Source organism: Triturus cristatus, chromosome 1_1 (assembly GCF_964204655.1).
Source record: "Triturus cristatus chromosome 1_1, aTriCri1.1, whole genome shotgun sequence".
Lineage (NCBI taxonomy): Eukaryota > Metazoa > Chordata > Amphibia > Caudata > Salamandridae > Triturus > Triturus cristatus.
In genome coordinates, this window is record NC_140579.1 from 3259665 (window position 1) to 3287605 (window position 27941).

Below are 27941 nucleotides of genomic sequence, written 5' to 3' on the forward strand. Positions count from 1 at the left end.
GTGTAATCACCTCTTACTTAGGTGTAGTATACCTATACCTAACCTTAAATGGGACACCTGGTAACCTATAAGTCACTCCTATGGCAGGCCTTAACAATCCTGAAGGCAGAGTGCTTGGTTCCATGTGAGATGGTGCTCTGGCATGAGCTGAGCCTGTCTGCAGTGGTCGGAACAACTTCCTTCTACTGTTTCCAGATATCGTCATACCATATACTCTTAAGTGCATTATGAACCTCGCGGTTAAATGCTATCTTTGGTTTGGCTTTATCAAAACATGTCGAGTAAGGTGTCATACGAATTGGAATACTAACCCCTCGCCAATTCTGGCGACGGGGTTAGCATTCCACCCTTCTAGAGGGACACGACATGTACAGTACCTGAAACCCGGGTAAAATCAGACATAGCCTCAGCTCCACAAAATGGATGCTGCCACCACAGACACAAGTCTGCCCTCCTGCTGCTGGGAGTCCTTCCAGCTTGGGAGGTGTGGACAAAGGGTTTCCTGCCAGGGGAGGTGCGTGCACCACCCCAGACAGGATTTTGTGTATTGGTCAGGTAGGGCTTGAAAGAAACCAGACATGCCTGTGGCTCACAAGGAGCCTCGGTGCATATGCCAGTTCAAACCGGTCCTGGGGCACACCAGTCCCAGGCCTGGGGCGAGCTGGACAAAGGATTGGGGGTGTAACCACCCCCCTTCCTGGTCCCACCCATAGGGAGGGACCTAGCAGGTAGTCCGGCCCCTAGAATCCGCTTAAAGGTAGGAGCTGTGTCCTAAGACTTTAGACATCCTGGAATCAACTTAACACTAAGAAGAAGACGGGAACTTCGACGCTCTGCTGCACAGAGGACTGAAGCCAATCTCCCCTGTGGTCAGGGAGTGACCACCTTGCTAACGCAAGCACCATCCAGCGAATCAACGTCTGCTTTGCCGCCGCCTCCCGCCGGAGCCCGAGCCCAGAGACTGACAAGACCTGGACCTCCAGACCTCTCACCGCCCGATCCACAGTCCCTGAAAAGAGGAGACCCGTGGAGGCACCGAGACACGTGGAGCCAGCCATCTTGGAACGACTACGACAAGCTGACAAGTGCAACAACCGAGGCTCCCTCCAAGTTGTGCTTTGGGATCTGAGAAGCCCAACACCCGAGCAGCATCTGCACCAAAGGTGAGCCCTCCAGCATCTCCACGATCTGCGTGGGGCCCTTCTGCATTTTGCCACTCGCCGCGCCTAACCGGTTGCTGGCCGCTGGCTAGTAGCCATCTTGGCGACGAACTTCAAGAAATACACCGCTGGTCTGGTTGCTCCAGACTGGCCCTTGCTCCCCTCCAAAGGAGCAGTCCTTCTGACCTTGCTGGTCAGAACCATCAGCTTATTTCATCTCCTACAACAATTGCTTTTGCCAAGGCTTGTTTGCTTCGATCAAGTCGCCGACACCGCCGACAGCGAGAGCCTGCGTGGGACAGCTCGTGAACCGACTCCTGGACATCGTCGACCTCCAGGGACCACGTGGCTGCAGAGACAAGCTACACCTTTCTTCCTGTTTGCACCCGACATTGCCTGGTACCCACCTGGTGCCACGCCGGTCACTGGCTAGTGACTGTGAACACTGTCCCCTCTGCTTACAGGTCTTCAACATCTCCGATCCACTCTTGGATCCACTGCATCTCTCCCGGACCGACCGCCTGCAGCATCTTTGTCTTCAGGCTCCACGGAACAGATAGAAGAAACCCGACGCACTTCGAGGCCTATGCACCCCAGGGGCGTAACAAAGGCCCCCGCAGCCCCCGCGGTGCGGGGGGGCCCCCACGTCTAGGGGGCCCCCTCAGCACAATGCAGACTGGCTTGACTCCGGGACCAAATAAATATGAATTCGCACGGTTCGCCTTGGAAGTCTCCGAGGCAGAGGAGCATTTTAATCATGAGAATGACCTGCAGCCCAAGCACCGCAAAGGCTGGCTCTGTACATGGGCTGCAGGCAATTTTTAAAACAGGCCCTCAGCCTCAGAAACAGAGGCTGGTCTGGTCTCATAGTTCCACACTCACTTTCACATTTAGTGCGCCGCCAGCGCGCCGCGCCATCAATCATTGCTCTGCAGGGTGGGGCAGTGTGGGTCATGTGCGCACTGCGCAGAGTAAACTGCGCACGTCAGCAAGAGCCATCTGCGCCTGCTCCTGTAGACACTACGGAAGTAGGCCTCTCGACATCTTGCCGGCCGTTCCCAGGTATTTATTTCATGATAACAGTTTCAGGAGGCAGACTGTAGATGCGGGTGGCAGCGCGTGGCAAATTCAGCTGTAATTATCTGGCCTGATTGGGAAGTCAAGGAGTGCGCCCTTGACGTGTGATCACTGAATAATCACAGGTGCAGAGGTGGTCGAACTCCCTTTTCCTAACACCTCCCATCCTAGACACTGCAGCTTCTTGAGGTTTTTTGTTTTTTTCATTTTCTGTATTCGATTTTTCCTTTTCATTAAGGTTCCTCTCGCCTCACACTTGTTTGCTGATCCTTATCACATTTACTTGCTTCGTGCTCTGTGAAACTTTTTTCAAGTATTTAATTTCGCCTTTCCGAGCAGTTTTCTATTGTGCCAGAACAAACATGAGAGGTCTATACTTTCTGTCCTGCTGCGCGTCGATACTGTCCTACAATCATGATCTATCTAATCATAGCTGCCAAGGTTTCAGATTGCTATGTGTGACATTTCCATAATTTCATTGGAATTATGAGTGATATTTCAACGTGACACTTTATCACGAGCAAAATCAAGCAATAAAGACTAGGGAAGCAGTCTCTCTCCACCCATCACCCTCTGTCTCTTGTATTACTCCTTTCTCTCCACTCATTTCACCCTCTCCCTTTTCTTCGCACTTCCTCCGGTTGCGCCATTTTACCCTTATCTATCTCTCTCCTTCCCTCTCCCAAGTCTTGATGACTCCTGTTCATATTTAGAGCTACTGACTCTTTTAGTCTGAAAGACTCTTATTTAATGTTTACTTCCTACATTACTCTTTATCCTGTGTAACACCTTGTTACAGTTCTAATTTATTAACCTACATGATGTTGCATTTTGGGACTATTGATACTACTGGCTAAAACAAAGTATGAAAAGACGATGGTCACTTTAAAGCTACAACAACTGAAGTAGCTCAGCTGGTTTGTGTGAGAGGCTGACTGAGCTCTTTCCCGTAAGGTGCATCTGTGGCAAAACATGTCTCACATGAGCACACAGAGGCCTGTTCTATCTGCATCTTAGGAAAGAATGGTTTATAGTGCAGCTTGTCTAATGTTTTGCAGTGAGAGACCCGTGTAGAGAATCGTGTTGTACGGAGGGCATGACTGATGAGATGCTTCCAATCACTAATAGTTTACTTAACGTGGATTCTGGGCTTCAGTGGTGGTTAACTCACAACACTTCCATACTCTCATTTATACTGCACTGTCTACGTGTCACTGAGCTTCGACCTCAGGACCTCGAGCTGTGCAAATGAAAGCCCCTCTTATCTTTCTGTCACTATGACCCAGCCCTTGACGCTATTCTTGACGGCAGCCCGAGGCTTCTCCGGTACCGATCTGGGCCTGACACTCTGCACCAGGCACTGACCTGCCCGAAGGGTACAGAGGCCTTCTGGGATGGCAGTGATAGCAACATATGCATACAAAAGACACACAGAATAGGCAGCCCAAGCTTCACAAACACACAAGAGCAGCAAAAGTAGCAGAGGTGGAGTAAGCTTCATTCCTAGTCCCATACAGTAAAGCAAAATAGACAGCGGCAGTGAAATGCACACACACACACACACACACACACACACACACACACGCACACACACACACACTCACACTCACACTCTCACACACTTTTTGCCTCTACCTCCTGTATAGCAGTGCAAGCCTCCTTTTCATACAGAGCTACTGAAAAGCCATTATTAGTCCAAGTGTCTCAAGAATGCAGTGAAATTGTACGTCATAAAAAGCCTGGCCTATATGGCGATATGCTCACCTGGCACCATCGAGCCTTGTCAAAAACCCTAACAGTTGTTGTTAAGTGATATCACAGCATCTCGCGGCAAGAACACTCTTGCTAGCATTCTGGCTCTATGCACGGGCAGCAGGCCATTATTAAAACAGCCCCTCGGCCTCAGAGACAGAGGCTGGGCTCACGCGGCTGCAGTGCCGCACGTTCACATTTAGTGCGCCGCCTGCGCGCCACCACGCATTGCTCTGCAGTGTGGGTCATGTACGTAGAGTAAACTACGCATGTCAGCAACAGTCATCTGCGCCTGCTCCCGTGGACACTACCGAAGCAGCCTTCAAGCAACTGTTAGGTCACGTCTCCTTCCATTTCCTCAGGTAAAAATCCTTTCTCTAGTCATTAAAATATTTCCATTACACCGGAGCCACATAGTCAGAAATTCAAATTTGGTGCTAAGGCACATATTACTGATATGCAAGTAAACGTACAAATCGTATACTTTGAAAATTGTGACCGAATAGAATTGCATATTTAAAAAAAATGCTTTGAGAAAAAACACCACAAATAAAAGACGTTAATATATATATTTCTAAACAGCACATGAATATAGTTATCTCTTTCTGTTGTATTACCCAATTTGACACAATATGTATTTTTGAAAAATGCCGGAATATAGAGCTACACTCGTTAGTGCTTCATTCATAATGCATGTGCAAAAACAACAGTTGATGGACAGAATGCAGAACGATGTCATACATTCACCCCAGTACAGAGATCTGGGCCTAAATCCATAGTTTTTTTGCTCACCATGCCATTCCTGTTTGAACCCAGCCATATGCAAATCAGTCTTGACCCTGTGCCTCATGGGAACATTCCAGCCCGAACTGCCAAGCCAGGTCCTCCCTGGACTGGAAACAAGCATCCTAGGACCGGTTTGGGGGTTTTTCACCCCTCTTTAGCCAGGATAGCTTGATTCCAGTGGCATGGAGAGCACGGGACCCATGTATGGGCATACCCGTCCCACTCGGGGTGACAAATGCAAAAGAACAATTGATTGACAGAATGCAGTACAATGTCATATATTCACCCCAGTACAGAGATCTGGGCCTAAATCCATCGTATTTTTGCTCCCCATGCCATTCCAGTTTGAACCCATTCATAATGCAAGCATCATGTCAGTCCGGCATGCAGCTCCGTGTGGCACCTTGCGCTCACTGAAGGCAACCCCCTATTTACATGTTGAATAAAAAACAATTTGAACCTTTAACTAACCCTACACAGAAAGATTGTCCTTAAAGACCTATCAACTGCCTTGGTAAATGTTGGCTCGAAATCCAGGCTTGATCTAGGTGTTGCCAAAGGCAAAGATGGACAGTGCTATGGAAATTTCCAGATGTTTATTACGCACTGTTGTTTTCCTTAGTGTCTGGGTAATCGTCCATTCATCGGGGTAATTTTGGCTGCACTGTGAACAGCATGCAATGGTCAGGTAACCTTTGCTTGGAAAAAAATGTAAACGTCTTCCAATAGGCTGGATTATATGAGGCGTACTAAAGGTCCTTTAAGATTTGATGCATACAAATTCTGAATATCGAGAGAGTGTATTCTTTAGGGATTGCTTGACCGTGCAGTGTTTCTTTTTTGTGGTCAGTTGTAGCTTTCAGTTTCATTTTACTTTATTTTTGTATGTACTGACTCTTTTTATTTAAGTTACATTACTTAATGTGCATTGAAAGTATGTTTGGGACACTCATACCATTGATTTTTCTCATTTTTGAGTGCATTAATATTGATTTTACAAAACATACAAAAAAGGAACGAGTAGGGTAATAGCGCCAGCCAAAAGAGGACATTTGATACACAACAGGTTTAAGGGTTAGATTGTAGAAGGGTGCTGTTTTTAACTTGTAAAGATTTACATAGTGCCCAATAATTTCCATTTGCGAAGCTTGCAAAGTTTCCCATTGCAATCCAACAAAGTTTGTCTCTGCATAGTGTGATAATTTCTACTGCATAGCAATATATTTTTTCACTTTCAACAAGGCTAGCCAGGATGAAAAATGTGTCTGCGAGTTTACCTTTTGCAGAGTTTTTCTATGTGTAATGACATTGCAAAGGGAAAGATACAGGCCACAACATTTTGTAGTACTCCTGGCTAATGCTTGAATTCTCTGAGGAAGGCAGGAATAAGTTAGGAACAGTCTTCCTTAATTCTACAATTCATAAGTAAGATAGGAGTTCTATATGTGTAAGTCTCACCTATTCACAGCAAATCTTTTGTGAATTGGCTCATGGAGCTCAACTCACATATGGCCTGATTCACAAAAGGTTTGCTATTGGTAGGTATGATGTATTCTTGCAGTACTCCTGGCTTACTTCCAAGTTTCATTAATAAACCAGGAAAACTCTTGGCTTACTTCTGGAATTCAGTCCCAAGAATACACCCCATTCTCTGGTGCCCTCTTACACCATCAGAACCCATTGCCTCTAATACCCCCTAAAGCCCTACCCACCCTACAAAGGCTGACCTGGTCCTGAACTCACCTCCTAATAGCTGATGCTGAATCGAAGCAGATTTGTCCACAGAAGGGAGGCTCCATATGCCGTTTTGGTCCAGGTTATTCCCAGTTCACGTGTTAATTCACATTCTAGAGGCCAGTACTCAGAACAGCAGGACTCAGGTCTGGATATACTGTCTGGAATCTCTCTTTCTGTCTGGATAGTATCCTGACATCTCAATCCAGACCACCTGTAAGGGAGCTTAATGTTTCCTTTCATTTAAACCTGTTCATTTTCTCTGCACCAGTTTTGGGGACACCTTGAATTGGCTTACCCTGAGTGCCTACCCGACGACCCATGACTGCTGCATATTCTGCTTTTATAACCATAATGAGAAATACCACTTTAGCTTTCAAAAGAAATTGCTGAATATTTTAATCTTGAAGAGAAATATTAGTGCTCTCCTACTGTGGCTCTTTTTTAGCAGGAACTCAAAATAGACAAAGTAAGAGGGGATGAAGTGTTACCTCAATTTATGGTACCATGCCCCCCTTCAGGCTTGAAGAGACGAGTAACAAGCTTTTTACCTATACTATTATGATTTCAGAGAGGTTTTCGAAGCCTACAATCATGATTTTGATCCTGGCTTGAAATGCCTTCATAATTGCATACAAATAACTTTTGCCCCCTTAAAGAATCTATCGATCTGAAAATTCCTCTGCATGTCTAAAGACGTGTACTCCTGCCCTGATGGCTCTACTGTACTGTTGTCTGGATCCCTACTGCTGATTTTTTTCTCATAGGTGAGCACAGATCATGTGGGTACGCCATAACACAGGTCTGTCGCACGGTATGCGGTCTTGTTGGACCAGGAGGGGCACCCAAAGTGCTATCCTTATAGTGGTGGAAGGCTACAGCCTTCGCCAGGTGTTAGGCAGCACAAGCGCGGTGGTGGCAGCATACTGTGCGGTGATCAGTAGTAGTGAACAGATAGTTTTTACCCTGTCACTGGAGTGAGCCCAACAGGCTCACTCACTTTAAAGTTCCACTGCTATGTGCAGACTCACCCTTGGCCTACTTCAGGTAGAAGTTCAGTGCTGCGCAGTAGCAGTGACTCTCGCTAGATATGTGTGTGCCTTGGAAGGGTACAGTACAGGGATTTTTATATGCTGCTGCCTGTTGTACTTATTATTGTTTTAACAGTGACTTTGAAATATCTTCACCTTCATGCACAAACCAAAGGGGCATTGGTGACTAAACTGGTTTGATTTTTGTGTGCTGCTGCTTTCTGGACCTATTATTGTTTTAACAGTGATTTTGAAATATCTGCACCTTCATACACAAATCAAAGGGGCATTGGTTGACTAAACTGGTTTGATTTGGGTATGCTGCTGCCTGCTGGACGTATTATTGTTTTAACAGAGACTTTGAAATATCTGCACCATCATGCACAAACCAAAGGGGCATTTGTTGACCAAACTGGTTTGATTTTTGTATGCTGCTGCCTGCTGGACTTGTTATTGTTTTAACAGGGACTTTGACATATCTGCACCTTAATGCACAAACCAAGGGGGCATTGGTTGACCAAACTGGTTTGATTTGTGTATGCTGCTGTGCTTGTTATTGTTTGACCAGTCACTTTGAAATATTTACGCCTTCATACACAAACCAAAGGGAGGATTGTTTGACCAACCTGGCTTCATTTCTGCACAATGCTGGATTTGTTTACATCACGTACTTTGAAAGTGTTTTCACCTTGATGCAAGAAGAAAGGGGGATTGCTTTACAAAACATGCTTGAGTTTTGTGTATTGCTGGATTGCTGATTGTTTTATTATGCACTTTGAAAGTATTTGCACTTTTTCCTTTACTTCACCAGCTACAGTTAGTATAGATTCTGTCGTTAGGTATTTGCTAATATGGTTTGTTTTTATCCTACATGATGCTTTATTGATGGTGTTGTTTGCACTTGTCTATCAATGTGCACTTGAAATTGTGTAATTAGCTTTGTTTACAATACAGAAATGATAAATACAGACACACATCTGCATCAATGTTCTGAAGCATCCAAGCAGTTTTCATCCTCAGCCTTATGTGCCAGCCTGTTTATGCCCTGCTTACTACTAAAGCCCTGATGGTAGCTATTGAAATTGCATGCTCAGTTCACTTTAAATAATATAGAGTGGTTAATATCATACACAATCCCAGACAGACGCAAGTGTGTGGCATGCAGATAATTCACACCAGTTTATTTTGGGAGACATCCATTACCACGCAGGCATTGCATCGCAATGCCTTTACATCACGGGTATTACAACGCAATGTGTTACAACGACATGCGCTGGATGGCGCTATAACCTAAGGAATAGTGTGATTTACGATTCCATCACCTTCCCTACTGTACGTAGACTGGTGTTGGAATAGTAAATCACACTATTCCTAAGTCCAGCGCCCTCCAGCGCAAGTCGTTGTAACAACTGGCGTTGTAAAAACTGCGATGTAACATACCGCAATCATTTTGATCGCGTTGTAACATCACATATTCATTTATTTCTCTTGGAGCTGGCAGGATACTGGGTTATATCCTGTGTAGCGCTCATGTATATTGTCAGTCGAGTCTGTTAAATGGCAGATTTGGGTTTGTCTTTCAGAGTTTCAAGTTATTTACCATCAATGTCAATTCTAATTCAGACCCTATGCAGTTGTTCTTCAGCGATTGGCAGTTCCTCAAACAATAGCACCGCTCCTTGGCATTGCTCTGATTCCTGTCTCAGCTAAATAATCTGCTCTTGACAATAATATTGCAAATGGCGTAGCTTATATGTTAAGAGTGTTTCTTACTTTCTTATTCGAACTTTGAGTATGTGAATATAGAGGCATTTAATTAAAGGTTTCAATTCAAAATGTACCAGATTTTTGGGCGGTGGGGCAAAGTGGTGGGCGGTGGGTGGGGGGCCCCCTCCATGTACTTTGCAGGGGGGCCCCCTCAGTTTTCGTTACGCCACTGATGCACCCGCTTCCTGTGGGTGAGGTAAAGCTGGCACACCTGTGCCCAAGTGTAGTATTACATCTCTAGTGCCTGTGTTCCAAATCTTGAGTTCCTAGTCCATCCGGAAGATCCTCTTTGCAGTAACTTTGTACTTTTTACGCACCCATTGAAACCTATGGGAGCACGCGTGTGACTATTTGCTCTGCACACGCCACCCGTGGACCTCCTGGTCACTAACTGACGTTAGCTCCTTGCAGGCCCAGCGATTCTAGATGCCCTAGGCCTTTTCCCTTTCCTGTTCGTGGTACTTATACCACTATTTTAGTATATGGTTCGAGTGGCCACCAGGGCCTATCCATATAAAGTGCAACTTCTGTGTATTCTACTGTAATCTTGTTTGACGATTTGTGCTCCTGTGCTCATAAAGAGACTAGGGGTTACTTTGAGAAATAAATACATATATATTTTGAATATATATCTGTGTGGTGTCCTTTCATTGGTATAAAGGGGGGTTGCATTTGGTAAAACAGCTGGCTTAACACGCTTCACGAGTTTAGCCTCAAAGACTGCTTAGCCTACGCTACCACTAGGGCAGCTAGTCCGAAAAGGTTGACTTACAACCACACCATAAGGGTTGCTTGGCATGGTACAAGGTGATCACTTTAACTAGTGAGCATCATATACCAGGCCAACTTCTCACACACTCTCACTGGTGGGAGAGAGGGACTGGGCACGGACGCCATCAGATACACTGCTTGTCCAGTCCCATTGGTGGGAGGCGGTGTGTACACCCTCCATCGGACACAGTGCTTGTCCACTCTTCCTGGTGGGAGAGAGGGACTGGACACTGACGCCATCAGACACACTGCTTGTCCAGTCCCACTGGTGGGAGGCGGTGTGTACACCCTCCATCGGACACAGTGCTTGTCCACTCTCACTGGTAGGAGAGAGGGACTGGGCACTGACGCCATCAGACACACTGCTTGTCCAGTCCGATTGGTGGGAGGCGGTGTGTACACCCTCCATCGGACACAGTGCTTGTCCACTCTCACTGGTGGGAGAGAGGGACTGTGCACTGACGCCATCAGACACACTGCTTGTCCAGTCCCACTGGTGGGAGGTGGTGTGTACACCCTCCATCGGACACAGTGCTTGTCCACTCTCACTGGTGGGAGAGAGGGACTGTGCACTGACGCCATCAGACACACTGCTTGTCCAGTCCCACTGGTGGGAGGCGGTGTGTACACCCTCCATCGGACACAGTGCTTGTCCACTCTCACTGGTGGGAGAGAGGGACTGTGCACTGACGCCATCAGACACACTGCTTGTCGAGTCCCATTGGTGGGAGGCGGTGTGTACACCCTCCATCGGACACAGTGCTTGTCCACTCTCACTAGTGGGAGAGAGGGACTGGGCACGGACGCCATCAGACACACTGCTTGTCCAGTCCCACTGGTGGGAGGCGGTGTGTACACCCTCCATCGGACACAGTGCTTGTCCACTCTCACTGGTGGGAGAGAGGGACTGGGCACTGACGCCATCAGACACACTGCTTGTCCAGTACCATTGGTGGGAGGCGGTGTGTACACCCTCCATCGGACACAGTGCTTGTCCACTCTCACTGGTGGGAGAGAGGGACTGGGCACTGACGCCATCAGACACACTTCTTGTCCAGTCCCACTGGTGGGAGGCGGTGTGTACACCCTCCATCGGACACAGTGCTTGTCCACTCTCACTGGTGGGAGAGAGGGACTGGGCACTGACGCCATCAGACACACTGCTTGTCCAGTCCCATTGGTGGGAGGCGGTGTGTACACCCTCCATCGGACACAGTGCTTGTCCACTCTCACTGGTGGGAGAGAGGGACTGTGCACTGACGCCATCAGACACACTGCTTGTCCAGTCCCACTGGTGGGAGGCGGTGTGTACACCCTCCATCGGACACAGTGCTTGTCCACTCTCACTGGTGGGAGAGAGGGACTGTGCACTGACGCCATCAGACACACTGCTTGTCCAGTCCCATTGGTGGGAGGCGGTGTGTACACCCTCCATCGGACACAGTGCTTGTCCACTCTCACTGGTGGGAGAGAGGGACTGGGCACTGACGCCATCAGACACACTGCTTGTCCAGTCCCACTGGTGGGAGGCGGTGTGTACACCCTCCATCGGACACAGTACTTGTCCACTCTCACTGGTGGGAGAGAGGGACTGGGCACTGACGCCATCAGACACACTGCTTGTCCAGTCCCATTGGTGGGAGGTGGTGTGTACACCCTCCATCGGACACAGTGCTTGTCCACTCTCACTGGTGGGAGAGAGGGACTGGGCACTGACGCCATCAGACACACTGCTTGTCCAGTACCATTGGTGGGAGGCGGTGTGTACACCCTCCATCGGACACAGTGCTTGTCCACTCTCACTGGTGGGAGAGAGGGACTGGGCACTGACGCCATCAGACACACTGCTTGTCCAGTCCCACTGGTGGGAGGCTGTGTGTACACCCTCCATCGGACACAGTGCTTGTCCACTCTCACTGGTGGGAGAGAGGGACTGGGCACTGACGCCATCAGACACACTGCTTGTCCAGTCCCATTGGTGGGTGGTGGGGTGTACACCCTCCATCGGACACAGTGCTTGTCCACTCTCACTGGTGGGAGAGAGGGACTGGGCACTGACGCCATCAGACACACTGCTTGTCCAGTACCATTGGTGGGAGGCGGTGTGTACACCCTCCATCGGACACAGTGCTTGTCCACTCTCACTGGTGGGAGAGAGGGACTGGGCACTGACGCCATCAGACACACTTCTTGTCCAGTCCCACTGGTGGGAGGCGGTGTGTACACCCTCCATCGGACACAGTGCTTGTCCACTCTCACTGGTGGGAGAGAGGGACTGGGCACTGACGCCATCAGACACACTGCTTGTCCAGTCCCATTGGTGGGAGGCGGTGTGTACACCCTCCATCGGACACAGTGCTTGTCCACTCTCACTGGTGGGAGAGAGGGACTGTGCACTGACGCCATCAGACACACTGCTTGTCCAGTCCCACTGGTGGGAGGCGGTGTGTACACCCTCCATCGGACACAGTGCTTGTCCACTCTCACTGGTGGGAGAGAGGGACTGTGCACTGACGCCATCAGACACACTGCTTGTCCAGTCCCATTGGTGGGAGGCGGTGTGTACACCCTCCATCGGACACAGTGCTTGTCCACTCTCACTGGTGGGAGAGAGGGACTGGGCACTGACGCCATCAGACACACTGCTTGTCCAGTCCCACTGGTGGGAGGCGGTGTGTACACCCTCCATCGGACACAGTGCTTGTCCACTCTCACTGGTGGGAGAGAGGGACTGGGCACTGACGCCATCAGACACACTGCTTGTCCAGTCCCATTGGTGGGAGGTGGTGTGTACACCCTCCATCGGACACAGTGCTTGTCCACTCTCACTGGTGGGAGAGAGGGACTGGGCACTGACGCCATCAGACACACTGCTTGTCCTGTCCCATTGGTGGGAGGTGGTGTGTACACCCTCCATCGGACACAGTGCGTGTCCACTCTCACTGGTGGGAGAGAGGGACTGGGCACTGACGCCATCAGACACACTGCTTGTCCAGTCCCATTGGTGGGAGGCGGTGTGTACACCCTCCATCGGACACAGTGCTTGTCCACTCTCACCGGTGGGAGAGAGGGACTGGGCACGGACGCCATCAGACACACTGCTTGTCCAGTCCCATTGGTGGGAGGCGGTGTGTACACCCTCCATCGGACACAGTGCTTGTCCACTCTTCCTGGTGGGAGAGAGGGACTGGGCACTGACGCCATCAGACACACTGCTTGTCCAGTCCCACTGGTGGGAGGCGGTGTGTACACCCTCCATCGGACACAGTGCTTGTCCACTCTCACTGGTGGGAGAGAGGGACTGGGCACTGACGCCATCAGACACACTGCTTGTCCAGTCCGATTGGTGGGAGGCGGTGTGTACACCCTCCATCGGACACAGTGCTTCTCCACTCTCACTGGTGGGAGAGAGGGACTGGGCACTGACGCCATCAGACACACTGCTTGTCCAGTCCCATTGGTAGGAGGCGGTGTGTACACCCTCCATCGGACACAGTGCTTGTCCACTCTCACTGGTGGGAGAGAGGGACTGGGCACTGACGCCATCAGACACACTGCTTGTCCAGTCCCATTGGTGGGAGGCGGTGTGTACACCCTCCATCGGACACAGTGCTTGTCCACTCTCACTGGTGGGAGAGAGGGACTGGGCACTGACGCCATCAGACACACTGCTTGTCCAGTCCCATTGGTAGGAGGCGGTGTGTACACCCTCCATAGGACACAGTGCTTGTCCACTCTCACTGGTGGGAGAGAGGGACTGGGCACTGACGCCATCAGACACACTGCTTGTCCAGTCCCACTGGTGGGAGGCGGTGTGTACACCCTCCATCGGACACTGTGCTTGTCCACTCTCACTGGTGGGAGAGAGGGACTGGGCACTGACGCCATCAGACACACTGCTTGTCCAGTCCCATTGGTGGGAGGCGGTGTGTACACCCTCCATCGAACACAGTGCTTGTCCACTCTCACTGGTGGGAGAGAGGGACTGGGCACTGACGCCATCAGACACACTGCTTGTCCAGTCCCACTGGTGGGAGGCGGTGTGTACACCCTCCATCGGACACAGTGCTTGTCCACTCTCACTGGTGGGAGAGAGGGACTGGGCACTGACGCCATCAGACACACTGCTTGTCCAGTCCCACTGGTGGGAGGCGGTGTGTACACGCTCCATCGGACACAGTGCTTGTCCAATCTCACTGGTGGGAGAGAGGGACTGGGCACTGACGCCATCAGACACACTGCTTGTCCAGTCCCACTGGTGGGAGGCGGTGTGTACACCCTCCATCGGACACAGTGCTTGTCCACTCTCACTGGTGGGAGAGAGGGACTGTGAGAAGTTGGCCTGGTATATGATGCTCACTAGTTAAAGGGATCACCTTGTACCATGCCAAGCAACCCTTATGGTGTGGTTATAAGTCAACCTTTTCGGACTAGCTGCCCTAGTGGTAGCGTAGGCTAAGCAGTCTTTGAGGCTAAACTCGTGAAGCGTGTTAAGCAGGCTGTTTTACCAAATGCAACCCCCTTTTATACCAATGAAAGGACACCAAACAGATATATATTCAAAATATATATGTATTTATTTCTCAAAGTAACCCCTAGTCTCTTTATGAGCACAGGAGCACTAATCGTCAAACAAGATTACAGTAGAATACACAGAAGTTGCACTTTATATCGATAGACCCTGGTGGCCGCTCGAACCATATACTAAAATAGTGGTATAAGTACCACGAACAGAAAAGGGAAAAGGCCTAGGGCCTCTAGAATCGCTGGGCCTACAAGGAGCTAACTTCAGTTAGTGACCAGGAGGTCCACGGGTGGCGTGTGCAGAGCAAATAGTCACACGCGTGCTCCCATAGGTTTCAATGGGTGCGTAAAAAGTACAAAGTTACTGCAAGGAGGATCTTCCGGATGGACTAGGAACTCAAGATTTGGAACACAGGCACTAGAGATGTAATACTACACTTGGGCACAGGAGTGCCAGCTTTACCTCACCCACAGGAAGCGGGTGCATAGGCCTCGAAGTGCGTCGGGTTTCTTCTATCTGTTCCGTGGAGCCTGTGGACAAAGATGCTGCAGGCGTTCGGTCCGGGAGAGATGCGGTGGATCCAAGAGTGGATCGGAGATGCTGAAGACCTGTAAGCAGAGGGGACAGTGTTCACAGTCACTAGCCAGTGACCAGCGTGGCACCAGGTGGGTACCAGGCAATGTCGGGTGCAAACAGGAAGAAAGGTGTAGCTTGTCTCTGCAGCCACGTGGTCCCTGGAGGTCGACGACGCCCAGGAGTCGATTCACGAGCTGTCCCATGCACGCTCTCGATGTCGGCGGTGTCGGCGACTTGATCGAAGCAAACAAGCCTTGGCAAAAGCAATTGTTGTAGGAGATGAAATAAGCTGATGGTTCTGACCAGCAAGGTCAGAAGGACTGCTCCTTTGGAAGGGAGCAAGGGCCAGTCTGGAGCAACCAGACCAACGGTGTATTTCTTGAAGTTCGTCGCCAAGATGGCTACTAGCCAGCGGGCCAGCAACCGGTTAGGCGCGTCAAGTGGCAAAATGCAGAAGGGCCCCACGCAGATCGTGGAGATGCTGGAGGGCTCACCTTTGGTGCAGATGCTGCTCGAGGGTTGGGCTTCTCAGATCCCAAAGCACAACTTGGAGGGAACCTCGGTTGTTGCACTTGCAGCTTGTCGTTGTCGTTTCCAAGATGGCTGGCTCCACGTGTCTCGGTGCCTCCACGGGTCTCCTCTTTTCAGGGACTGTGGATCGGGCGGTGAGAGGTCTGGAGGTCCAGGTCTTGTCAGTCTCTGGGCTCGGGCTCCAGCGGGAGGCGGCGGCAAAGCAGACGTTGATTTGCTGGATGGTGCTTGCGTTAGCAAGGTGGTCACTCCCTGACCACAGGGGAGATTTCCTTCAGTCTTCTGTGCAGCAGAATGTCGAAGTTCCCGTCTTCTTCTTAGTTTCAAGTTGATTCCAGGATGTCTGAAGTCTTAGGACACAGCTCCTACCTTTAAGCGGATTCTAGGGGCCGGACTACCTGCTAGGTCCCTCCCTATGGGTGGGACCAGGAAGGGGGGTGGTTACAACCCCAATCCTTTGTCCAGCTCGCCCCAGGCTGGTGTGCCCCAGGACCGGTTTGAACTGGCATATGCACCGAGGCTCCTTGTGAGCCACAGGCATGTCTGGTTTCTTTCAAGCCCTACCTGACCAATACACAAAATCCTGTCTGGGGTGGTGCACGCACCTCCCCTGGCAGGAAACCCTTTGTCCACATCTCCCAAGCTGGAAGGACTCCCAGCAGCAGGAGGGCAGACTTGTGTCTGTGGTGGCAGCATACATTTTGTGGAGCTGAGGCTATGTCTGATTTTACCCGGGTTTCAGGTACTGTACATGTCGTGTCCCTCTAGAAGGGTGGAATGCTAACCCCGTCGCCAGAATTGGCGAGGGGTTAGTATTCCAATTCGTATGACACCTTACTCGACATGTTTTGATAAAGCCAAACCAATGATAGCATTTAACCGCGAGGTTCATAATGCACTTAAGAGTATATGGTATGACGATATCTGGAACAGTAGAAGGAAGTTGTTCCGACCACTGCAGACAGGCTCAGCTCATGCCAGAGCACCATCTCACATGGAACCAAGCACTCTGCCTTCAGGATTGTTAAGGCCTGCCATAGGAGTGACTTATAGGTTAACATGTGTCCCATTTAAGGTTAGGTATAGGTATACTACACCTAAGTAAGAGGTGGTTACACCAACTTACCCCAGCTGAGTGATCAGCCAGTTGTGTCAAATTTGTTAGGCCAGGCCAGGGGTGGCATAATACATGCTTCAGCCCCTGGTAGGCCTTAGATACACCAATGCCCTGGGTACCTAGTGTACACTGGTACAGGGGCTCACAGGGTGATCTAACCAATTGGGTATGTACCTAGGGTACATGGAGTCCATCTTAAAGAGAGAACAGCCAGGCTGAGATCCTGAATGGCAGGATCTCAGGCCAACTAAGTCGAAAAACCAGCTAGACACTAGGCAAAAATTTGGGGGTAACCATAGTCAGATATCCACCTTCCTACAGGGACTGTGCACTGACGCCATCAGAAACACTGCTTGTCCAGTCCCTCGGGGAGAGGGGTGTGTACACCCTCCATCGGACACAGTGCTTGTAGGAAGGTGGATATCTGACTATGGTTACCCCCAAATTTTTGCCTAGTGTCTAGCTGGTTTTTCTACTTAGTTGGCCTGAGATCCTGCCATTCAGGATCTCAGCCTGGCTGTTCTCTCTTTAAAATGGACTCCATGCACCCTAGGTACATACCCAATTGGTTGGATCACCCTGTGAGCCCCTATACCAGTGTACACTAGGTACCCAGGGCATTGGTGTATCTAAGGCCTACCAGGGGCTGAAGCATGTATTGTGCCACCCCTGACCTGGCCTAACAAATTTGACACAACTGGCTGATCACTCAGCTGGGGTAAGTTGGTGTAACCACCTCTTACTTAGGTGTAGTATACCTATACCTAACCTTAAATGGGACACATGTTAACCTATAAGTCACTCCTATGGCAGGCCTTAACAATCCTGAAGGCAGAGTGCTTGGTTCCATGCGAGATGGTGCTCTGGCATTAGCTGAGCCTGTCTGCAGTGGTCGGAACCACTTCCTTCTACTGTTTCCAGATATCGTCATACCATATACTCTTAAGTGCATTATGAACCTAGCGGTTAAATGCTAACTTTGGTTTGGCTTTATCAAAACATGTCGAGTAAGGTGTCATACGAATTGGAATACTAACCCCTCGCCAATTCTGGCGACGGGGTTAGCATTCCACCCTTCTAGAGGGACACGACATGTACAGTACCTGAAACCCGGGTAAAATCAGACATAGCCTCAGCTCCACAAAATGGATGCTGCCACCACAGACACAAGTCTGCCCTCCTGCTGCTGGGAGTCCTTCCAGCTTGGGAGGTGTGGACAAAGGGTTTCCTGCCAGGGGAGGTGCGTGCACCACCCCAGACAGGATTTTGTGTATTGGTCAGGTAGGGCTTGAAAGAAACCAGACATGCCTGTGGCTCACAAGGAGCCTCGGTGCATATGCCAGTTCAAACCGGTCCTGGGGCACACCAGTCCCGGGCCTGGGGCGAGCTGGACAAAGGATTGGGGGTGTAACCACCCCCCTTCCTGGTCCCACCCATAGGGAGGGACCTAGCAGGTAGTCCGGCCCCTAGAATCCGCTTAAAGGTAGGAGCTGTGTCCTAAGACTTCAGACATCCTGGAATCAACTTGAAACTAAGAAGAAGACGGGAACTTCGACATTCTGCCGCACAGAAGACTGAAGGAAATCTCCCCTGTGGTCAGGGAGTGATCACCTTGCTAACGCAAGCACCATCCAGCGAATCAACGTCTGCTTTGCCGCCGCCTCCCGCCGGAGCCCGAGCCCAGAGACTGACAAGACCTGGACCTCCAGACCTCTCACCGCCCGATCCACAGTCCCTGAAAAGAGGAGACCTATGGAGGCACCGAGACACGTGGAGTCAGCCATCTTGAAACGACCATGACAAGCAGACAAGTGCAACAACCGAGGCTCCCTCCAAGTTGTGCTTTGGGATCTGAGAAGCCCAACCCTCGAGCAGCATCTGCACCAAAGGTGAGCCCTCCAGCATCTCCACGATCTGCGTGGGGCCCTTCTGCATTTTGCCACTCGACGCGCCTAACCGGTTGCTGGCCCGCTGGCTAGTAGCCATCTTGGCGACGAACTTCACGAAATACACCACTGGTCTGGTTGCTCCAGACTGGCCCTTGCCCCTCCAAAGGAGCAGTCCCTCTGACCTTGCTGGTCAGAACCATCAGCTTATTTCATCTCCTACAACAATTGCTTTTGCCAAGGCTTGTTTGCTTCGATCAAGTTGCCGACACCGCCGACAGCGAGAGCCTGCGTGGGACAGCTCGTGAACCAACTCCTGGACGTCGTCAACCTCCAGGGACCACGTGGCTGCAGAGACAAGCTACACCTTTCTTCCTGTTTGCACCCGACATTGCCTGGTACCCACCTGGTGCCATGCTGGTCACTGGCTAGTGACTGTGAACACTGTCCCCTCTGCTTACAGGTCTTCAACATCTCCGATCCACTCTTGGATCCACCGCATCTCTCCCGGACCGACCGCCTGCAGCATCTTTGTCTACAGGCTCCACGGAACAGATAGAAGAAACCCGGCGCACTTCGAGGCCTATGCACCCGCTTCCTGTGGGTGAGGTAAAGCTGGCACTCCTGTGCCCAAGTGTAGTATTACATCTCTAGTGCCTGTGTTCCAAATCTTGAGTTCCTAGTCCATCCGGAAGATCCTCTTTGCAGTAACTTTGTACTTTTTACGCACCCATTGAAACCTATGGGAGCACGCGTGTGACTATTTGCTCTGCACACGCCACCCGTGGACCTCCTGGTCACTAACTGAAGTTAGCTCCTTGTAGGCCCAGCGATTCTAGAGGCCCTAGGCCTTTTCCCTTTTCTGTTCGTGGTACTTATACCACTATTTTAGTATATGGTTCGAGCGGCCACCAGGGCCTATCCATATAAAGTGCAACTTCTGTGTATTCTACTGTAATCTTGTTTGACGATTTGTGCTCCTGTGCTCATAAAGAGACTAGGGGTTACTTTGAGAAATAAATACATATATATTTTGAATATATATCTGTGTGGTGTCCTTTCATTGGTATAAAAGGGGGTTACATTTGGTAAAACAGCTGGCTTAACACGCTTCACGAGTTTAGCCTCAAAGACTGCTTAGCCTATGCTACCACTAGGGCAGCTAGTCCGAAAAGGTTGACTTATAACCACACCATAAGGGTTGCTTGGCATGGTACAAGGTGATCACTTTAACTAGTGAGCATCATATACCAGGCCAACTTCTCACAGTGCTTGTCCACTCTCACTGGTGGGAGAGAGGGACTGGGCACTGACGCCATCAGACACACTGCTTGTCCAGTCCCATTGGTGGGAGGCGGTGTGTACACCCTCCATCGGACACAGTGCTTGTCCACTCTCACTGGTGGGAGAGAAGGACTGTGCACTGACGCCATCAGACACACTGCTTGTCCAGTCCCACTGGTGGGAGGCGGTGTGTACACCCTCCATCGGACACAGTGCTTGTCCACTCTTCCTGGTGGGAGAGAGGGACTGGGCACTGACGCCATCAGACACACTGCTTGTCCAGTCCCACTTGTGGGAGGCGGTGTGTACACCCTCCATCGGACACAGTGCTTGTCCACTCTCACTGGTGGGAGAGAGGGACTGTGCACTGACGCCATCAGACACACTGCTTGTCCAGTCCCATTGGTGGGAGGCGGTGTGTACACCCTCCATCGGACACAGTGCTTGTCCACTCTCACTGGTGGGAGAGAAGGACTGGGCACTGACGCCATCAGACACACTGCTTGTCCAGTCCCATTGGTGGGAGGCGGTGTGTACACCCTCCATCGGACACAGTGCGTGTCCACTCTCACTGGTGGGAGAGAGGGACTGGGCACTGACGCCATCAGACACACTGCTTGTCCAGTCCCATTGGTGGGAGGCGGTGTGTACACCCTCCATCGGACACAGTGCTTGTCCACTCTCACTGGTGGGAGAGAGGGACTGTGCACTGACGCCATCAGACACACTGCTTGTCCAGTCCCATTGGTGGGAGGCGGTGTGTACACCCTCCATCGGACACAGTGCTTGTCCACTCTCACTGGTGGGAGAGAGGGACTGTGCACTGACGCCATCAGACATACTGCTTGTCCAGTCCCATTGGTGGGAGGCGGTGTGTACACCCTCCATCGGACACAGTAATTGTCCACTCTTCCTGGTGGGAGAGAGGGACTGGGCACTGAAGCCATCAGACACACTGCTTGTCCAGTCCCATTGGTGGAAGGCGGTGTGTAAAGCCTCCATCGGACAGTGCTTGTCCACTCTCACTGGTGGGAGAGAGGGACTGTGCACTGACGCCATCAGACACACTGCTTGTCCAGTCCCTCGGGGAGAGGGGTGTGTATACCCTCCATCGGACACAGTGCTTGTCCACTCACTGGTGGGAGAGAGGGACTGTGCACTGACGCCATCAGACACACTGCTTGTCCAGTCCCATTGGTGGGAGGTGGTGTGTACACCCTCCATCGGACACAGTGCTTGTCCACTCACTGGTGGGAGAGAGGGACTGTGCACTGACGCCATCAGACACACTGCTTGTCCAGTCCCATTGGTGGGAGGTGGTGTGTACACCCTCCATCGGACACAGTGCTTGTCCACTCACTGGTGGGAGAGAGGGACTGGGCACTGACGCCATCAGACACTCTGCTTGTCCAGTCCCATTGGTGGGAGGCGGTGTGTACACCCTCCATCGGACACAGTGCTTGTCCACTCTCACTGGTGGGAGAGAGGGACTGGGCACTGACGCCATCAGACACTCTGCTTGTCCAGTCCCATTGGTGGGAGGCGGTGTGTACACCCTCCATCGGACACAGTGCTTGTCCACTCTCACTGGTGGGAGAGAGGGACTGGGCACGGACGCCATCAGACACACTGCTTGTCCAGTCCCTCGGGGAGAGGGGTGGGGGAGTCGACTCATATCAGACACATTGCTTGTCCAGCATCATTGGGGAGGAGGGGTGTGTGTAATACATGCTCCCTGACTGCCGCAGCTGTAACCTCTGTGCGGAGCTCGCGTGTTTCCTGATTGCACCCAGGCCAGGGGATTTTCATCTGACTTCTGCACTTGTAGTTATCAGTCTCCAGTGAGATAAACAGCAGCACCAGAGCAGAATTCAAAGAGCTCCTTACAAATGGAACTAAGAGACACAACAGTTGTGACTGTGCTGCTTGATTCACCGGGATTGTGTTGTATCTGACAACTGATGGCTGCCGCCCCCACCCACTCACAAGTGACATCCTGGTGGTGTTGCCTGTCAGTTTGAACGACCATGTGGGGAATAATTCATACATGAGCACAGCAGAAGCAGATTCAATTCTTTGAATTCTTAATATTGCTCAAGTATTCATTCACGAACACCTGCATTTGGTGGCCTCTCATGCTGAGAGTTGGACACGACAGAGGAGCTGCAGTCATCAGATGCTAATCTCAGACCCACCCTCCCCTAATGGAGTGACGTCAAGTCAGACACTGATAATGAGTGGACGTCACTGATTTATTTGTAAAATACTCTGAAATCAAGGAGCTGGTGGACGTTCTGTCATGAAAGGAAGAAAGAACAGAGCAGGAGAAAGTCACGAGGTGCTCGCTCTGCTGTCATGGGGTGAATGAGGCCAGAGGCAGTTGTGTGTTGACATTTATGTACAGATTTAACATCCTGAGAGCAGAGAACAAGCTCTTTTAGTAACGGAAAATGTGCCCAGGAGCAGAGGGTGTATCACCAGTCCAGCAGTTTCCTGGGTGACGTGATAAACCTTTATTGACAGATGTAAACTCAGTGCTCCTCACTCCAGAGACCGCACAGGGCACCCAAATCACATGACGAGCAATAACCTGCCGCAAAAGACCTATTATTTTGTATTTACAGCACTTAGACAGTAAAATACTGTGCTGTGAAGCACTATATATAGACAAGCTCCCATGGTGGTGATTATCATTGCTTCAGGGGTGCTTCTGATGGGGTAGATTGTGAGACATGTCTGAGACCCTGTGATTGGCTGCAGGAAGGTGGCTGCTGCTATAGATGGTCACATGTTAGTACTTGGGTTGTTGTTAATGATATGGTTGGGTGTTGGCCCCTGTAACTAACAATTCTCCCAGCAAGAGGGAGTAGTAAATCCAACGTTGATGTACGAAATGTAATCCAGGGTTGGGGAAGCGTGTCCCGTAAGTGACAGATCGCAGGAACTGACGTAACATTCCTGTCAGCTCCTTATATACCTGCAGGTGCGATCTGAGCTCCAGCCATGGACAATACACAAAAGTAAACAAGCAACACTGTGTATAGTTACAAATACAACATCATCTCCTAACATCCTGTGTGCAAGAATGAACCCCAGTGTGTTGCATCACCTTATAACATCCTCCTGGTCTCTACTTTGCAGCTGCGGTGACCCTGGATCCGGACACCGCTCAGCGAAGCCTCGTCCTGTCCGAGGACGGAAGGAGCGTGAGGGACGGAGACACAGCACAGGGTCTGCCCGACACGGACCAGAGATTTCATCCTGTCATCATTGTCCTTGGTAGAGAGAGGCTGAGCTCCGGGAGGCATTACTGGGAGGTGGAGGTGGGGACAGGATGGGCTGGAGCCTGGGGGTGTGTGACGAGGCTGCGAGCAGGAAGGGGGGATCACACTATCACCTGAGAAGGGATGCTGGGCAGTGCTTCTCAGAGATGGTAAATGTAAAGCTGCCACCTCTTCCATCCTCCTGACCCCCGTACACCCCCCAGGGCTGTGGGTCTCTTCCTGGACTATGAGGCGCGCAGGCTCTCGGTGTACAATGTGGATGACCGGTCTCTGCTCTTCACTCTTTCCCAAGCCTCACCCCCACCCTGCGGCCCTTCTTCATGCCAGGTCTCAGGGAGGGATGGATGGATTTGGAACATAATTTGGATCGGGCAGGGAAGGGAAAAGTGGCCCACATTTGTCGATAATGACCTTTCATGAAATGTTGCTTAGCATTGGAAGTAATCTCTGATAAAATAACCTTTCTAAACTCGTGGGGTCAGTAGCACTGGCCAAGACTAGACGCACCACTAGACACACTAGAACATGGGTACTCACAAACTTTCTCTCGGGGGCCAAATTTACAGTGTGGTTTGTGGCAGAGGGCCGCACTGGTGGGGGCGGGGTCAGTGGGGTAGGGGGGCGGGGCTAGAGCGACAAAAAAACTGTGACCATGAGGTTGAACACAGGTCCCTGCAGCGGACGCCTTCGTCCACTGAGCCACCAGACCCGGCCTACACACATCTCTCTCTCTCTCCCTCCCTCTGTCTGTCTCCCTCCCTCTGTCTGTGTCTCCCTCCCTCTGTCTGTGTCCCTCCCTCCCCTCTGTCTCCCTCTCTCCCTCTCCCTCGCTCTCGGTCTCCCTCTCCCTCTCTCTCGGTCTCCCTCTCTCTCAGTCTCCCTCCCTCTCCCTCTCTCTCGGTCTCCCTCTCTCTGTCTCCCTCCCTCTTCCTCTCTCTCGGTCTCCCTCTCTCTCGGTCTCCCTCCCTCGGTCTCCCTCTCTCGGTCTCCCTCGGTCTCTGTCCCCCTCTCCCTCCGTCCCCCTCTCCCTCCGTCCCCCTCTCCCTCCGTCCCCCTCTCCCTCCATCTCCCTCCCTCTCCCTCCATCTCCCTCTCCCTCCCTCCATCTCCCTTTCCCTCCCTCTCCCTCTCCCTCCACCTCTCCCTCAGTCCGTCTCCCTCTCCCTCCGTCTCCCTCTCCCTCCCTCTCCCTCCGTCTCCCTCTTCCTCCGTCTCCCTCCGTCTCCCTCTCCCTCCCTCTCCCTCCGTCTCCCTCTTCCTCCCTCTCCGTCTCCCTCTCCCTCCGTCTCCCTCTCCCTCCGTCTCCCTCTCCCTCCGTCTCCCTCTTCCTCCCTCTCCGTCTCCCTCTTCCTCCCTCTCCGTCTCCCTCTTCCTATCTCTCTCTCTCCCTCCATCTCCCTCTCCCTCCATCTCCCTCTGTCTCCCTCTCCCTCTCTCTCCCTCTCTCTCCCTCTCTCTCCCTCTCCCTCTCCCTCCCTCTCCCTCTCTCTCCCTCTCCCTCTCCCTCTCTCTCCCTCCCTCCATCTCCCTCCATCTCCCTTTCCCTCTCTCTCCCTCTCCCTCTCCCTCTCCCTCTCTCTCCCTCCATCTCCCTCCGTCTCCCTCTCCCTCCGTCTCCCTCTCCCTCCCTCTCCCTCCGTCTCCCTCTCCCTCCGTCTCCCTCTTCCTCCCTCTCTCTCTCCCTCCCTCTCTCCCTCCCTCTCTCTCTCCCTCCATCTCCCTCTCCCTCCCTCTCCCTCCGTCTCCCTCTCCCTCCATCTCCCTCCGTCTCCCTCCGTCTCCCTCTCCCTCCATCTCCCTCCATCTCCCTCTCCCTCTACCTCCCTCTTTCACCCTCTGTCATCTCACCCTGCGTGTGTGGCAGCCCCGGCTGAGACACCTTCCCGGGCACACACACAGGCGCACCCGAGCACTTCACAGGTCTTTAAAAGACCATTTGCATGTTAATGAGGCTTTGTTGTATTTCACCTCTTCTTAGGCCCCGCAGCTCCACTTGACTATCCCTGGAACCGCCCGGCACCCACATAGCAGAGTCAGTCGCGCTGGTGCAACTGGCAGTGTTTGGGAACACTCATTAATTATTTATTTTTAAACAGAGTTACGATGTCTGAAAGGTCCGCGGGCCGCCAAGGAAGGCTTGCCGGGCCGCAGGCGGCCCGCGGGCCGTACTATGAGTACCCGTGCTCTAGACGTTTCATGGGGGGTGTTCTTTGAAAGTCTGAGACTCCCACGCAAGATGGGGGAGTTTTGGGCCCTGTGGGTCTGGATGTGTAGTTAGCGGGGGTTATTGCATGTGAGTGGTCTTACGGTATGGTTGCATGCGTCGTGTGTTGCGCTTCTGAGTTCATGTGGCGGAGGATTGTTACTGTGGGAGTGTATAGTGTGGGTTGTTGCACGGCATCCCTATATGAGTGTGTCTGTTGTTTGCAGGGTAACTGTGGGTAGTGCTACTGATTCCCCGTCCGAGCTGCATGACCCGTTGGGCTCTTCTTCTGGTGTGAAAATGTGTGGTCCATCTTCATTGTCTAATGCTGAGAGGTTTGTCCGCAGCTCCGCCGCCGTGTTGATAGCTTTTCGTCTTTCAGCTTTAATCTGTTCCAGATTCGGGGAGGTCATTGTCTTGTTTTGCATCTGTGTTCCTGATCCGTTCTGGGGAGACCCTTCAACCTGCGCTGCGGGGGTCTGGAGACATTTGGCTTTCTTGGGCAGGCATTTTGTCAGTTCAATTCTAACCAGTCCAGGGCTTCTTGCGAGTCGTGCATGATTTTGAGCCCCGTTGTTCTCCCTTAACAGCCACTTTACTTCTAGAAATGACAATCTCTTCTGTTGCACTGCTCTAGATTAGTCTGGGAAGATCTTGTCTTCTCAGGTAGCTTGGAAACTTGAGCTTGATAAGTTTGCAAAGCAGTCCCTCATGCCATACTCGGTCGAATGCTTTGGCTACATCCAGAAAGACTACTCCAGTAGACTTGTTGATGTTGAATCCGTGGCTGATGATGTCCACAACTCTGAGGAGTTGGTGATTGGTTGAGTGGTCTTTCCGGAACCCAAACTTTTCTTTGGCGAGGAGGTTTTCGCTTGTCGCAATGTACACAAGACGGGCAAGGATAACTTTTTCGAAGAGCTTTGATAGGCCAGAAAGCAGACTTATAGGGCGGTAATTTGCAGGATCTCGTAGTGGTTTCCCAGCCTTGGGGAATACGGCGACTCTTGCTTCTTTCCAGGCATTAGGGAAATACTGGTGCTGCATACACGCGTTGAATATCTCAGCTAGGTGATCCACTGCGGCATCTGGGAGCCTCTTGATGGCTTGGTTGGCTATTCTGTCCTTTCCTGGTGCCTTGCCGTTTTTTAGTGTCTTTACCAGGGCCAGTAACTCGCCTGTGGAGCATTCCTCAATGTTTGCAGCTTCTGTTTCTGGTGGGTGCTCCCGGTGGTGCTTAGCGACCTCTTGCTCGACTTCTGCTGCCAGTTTGCTTGCCTGGTTAGGCCTGTAGGATGCCTCCAACGTGTCAGCGAAGACCTCAGCCTTGTCCCTGTTGCTGCATGCCAGGTGAGTCTTCCCTTGTATCAGTGGGTTTGGTTCTTTCTTCCCAGTCAAGCATTGGGTCATTTTCCAGAGAGAGTTGTCCGAGTCCTTTAAGTTAGCCGTAGCTGCTTCCCACTTTTCACCTCTGTGCTGGCTTATTTGCATCTTCAGCTGTCTTGTCAGCTCGTTGTACTTCTTCAGCAGGTCGGGGGTGCGATTCCTTTGCCACTCTCTCCGGGCTCTCGTAGATAGAGCAGCGTTGGAGTTTCTGCTCGGGAACGCTGCGCTCGATGGCAGTGCGGACTGCAGCTGTGAAGTGGTGAACCGCCTGGTCAATGTCAGCAATACAGCGTAGGGGGCCAGGGACCAGTGTCTCCTCCAGGCTTCTCTTGTATAGGCTCCAGTCTGCCTTCTTGTAGATATGTCTGGTGTCCTGTTGCTGGTCTTCAAGCACGTCACCAACTGTGATCAACACTGGGTTGTGGTCGGACGTCAGTGCAGTTAAGGTTTCCAGCTCCATAGACTGGGAGAGATTCTTCATGACGACGATGTCCAGAACGTCCGGTTTATGCAGTGCAGAGCCTGGATAGTGTGTAGGTTGAGTCGGGCCAGCCAGTACAAAGTCCTCCTTCTTTGAGTGGGCAAGTAGAGCGTGACCTTTGCTGTTTACCGCGCGAGAGTTCCAGCACTGGTGCTTGGCATTTAGGTCTCCGCCAATTAATGTTGGGATGCGGGGGTCCAATAAAGCATCCAAGTCCTTCGGGCTTAGCTTGCCTCGGGGTGAGTAGGCGGCAATCAGCCGTAGGGGGCCTGCAGATGTCTGGATCTGTATGCCAGTTGCTTCAATACTCCCCACTGGTGGTAGTGAGATCTCGTGGTGCTTCACTTTGTGCTGACAATCACCTCTGTTCCTCCGCCCTTGGCTCCAGTGGTGCGATCTGTGCGGTACACCCTGTAGTTTGCTAGGTTGAGCTTCTGGCTTCCTTGGAGATTGGTCTCGGAGATAAGCGCTATACTCACATCCATGGTTTCCATCAGGTGCAGGAATTCTGCAGTTTTCTTCTGAATGCTGTAAGCATTCCACATCAAGAAGAGGGAGTTTCCTTTAGATTTTGCTGCCATTGCAGGTGT

General features: G+C 51.4%; 1 protein-coding gene across 1 annotated transcript in view; it reads left to right on the top strand.

Moving 5' to 3' along the window:
• Positions 1–2113: 2113 nt before the first annotated feature.
• The window catches only part of LOC146869053 (E3 ubiquitin-protein ligase TRIM11-like), a 58954-nt gene continuing 33126 nt past the window's right edge, over positions 2114–27941 (top strand). The window contains exons 1-2 of the mRNA XM_085599786.1: positions 2114–2222; positions 23139–23276. Coding sequence (XP_085455912.1) covers positions 2114–2222; positions 23139–23276 — 247 coding nt within the window. The remainder of the gene's footprint in view (positions 2223–23138; positions 23277–27941) is intronic.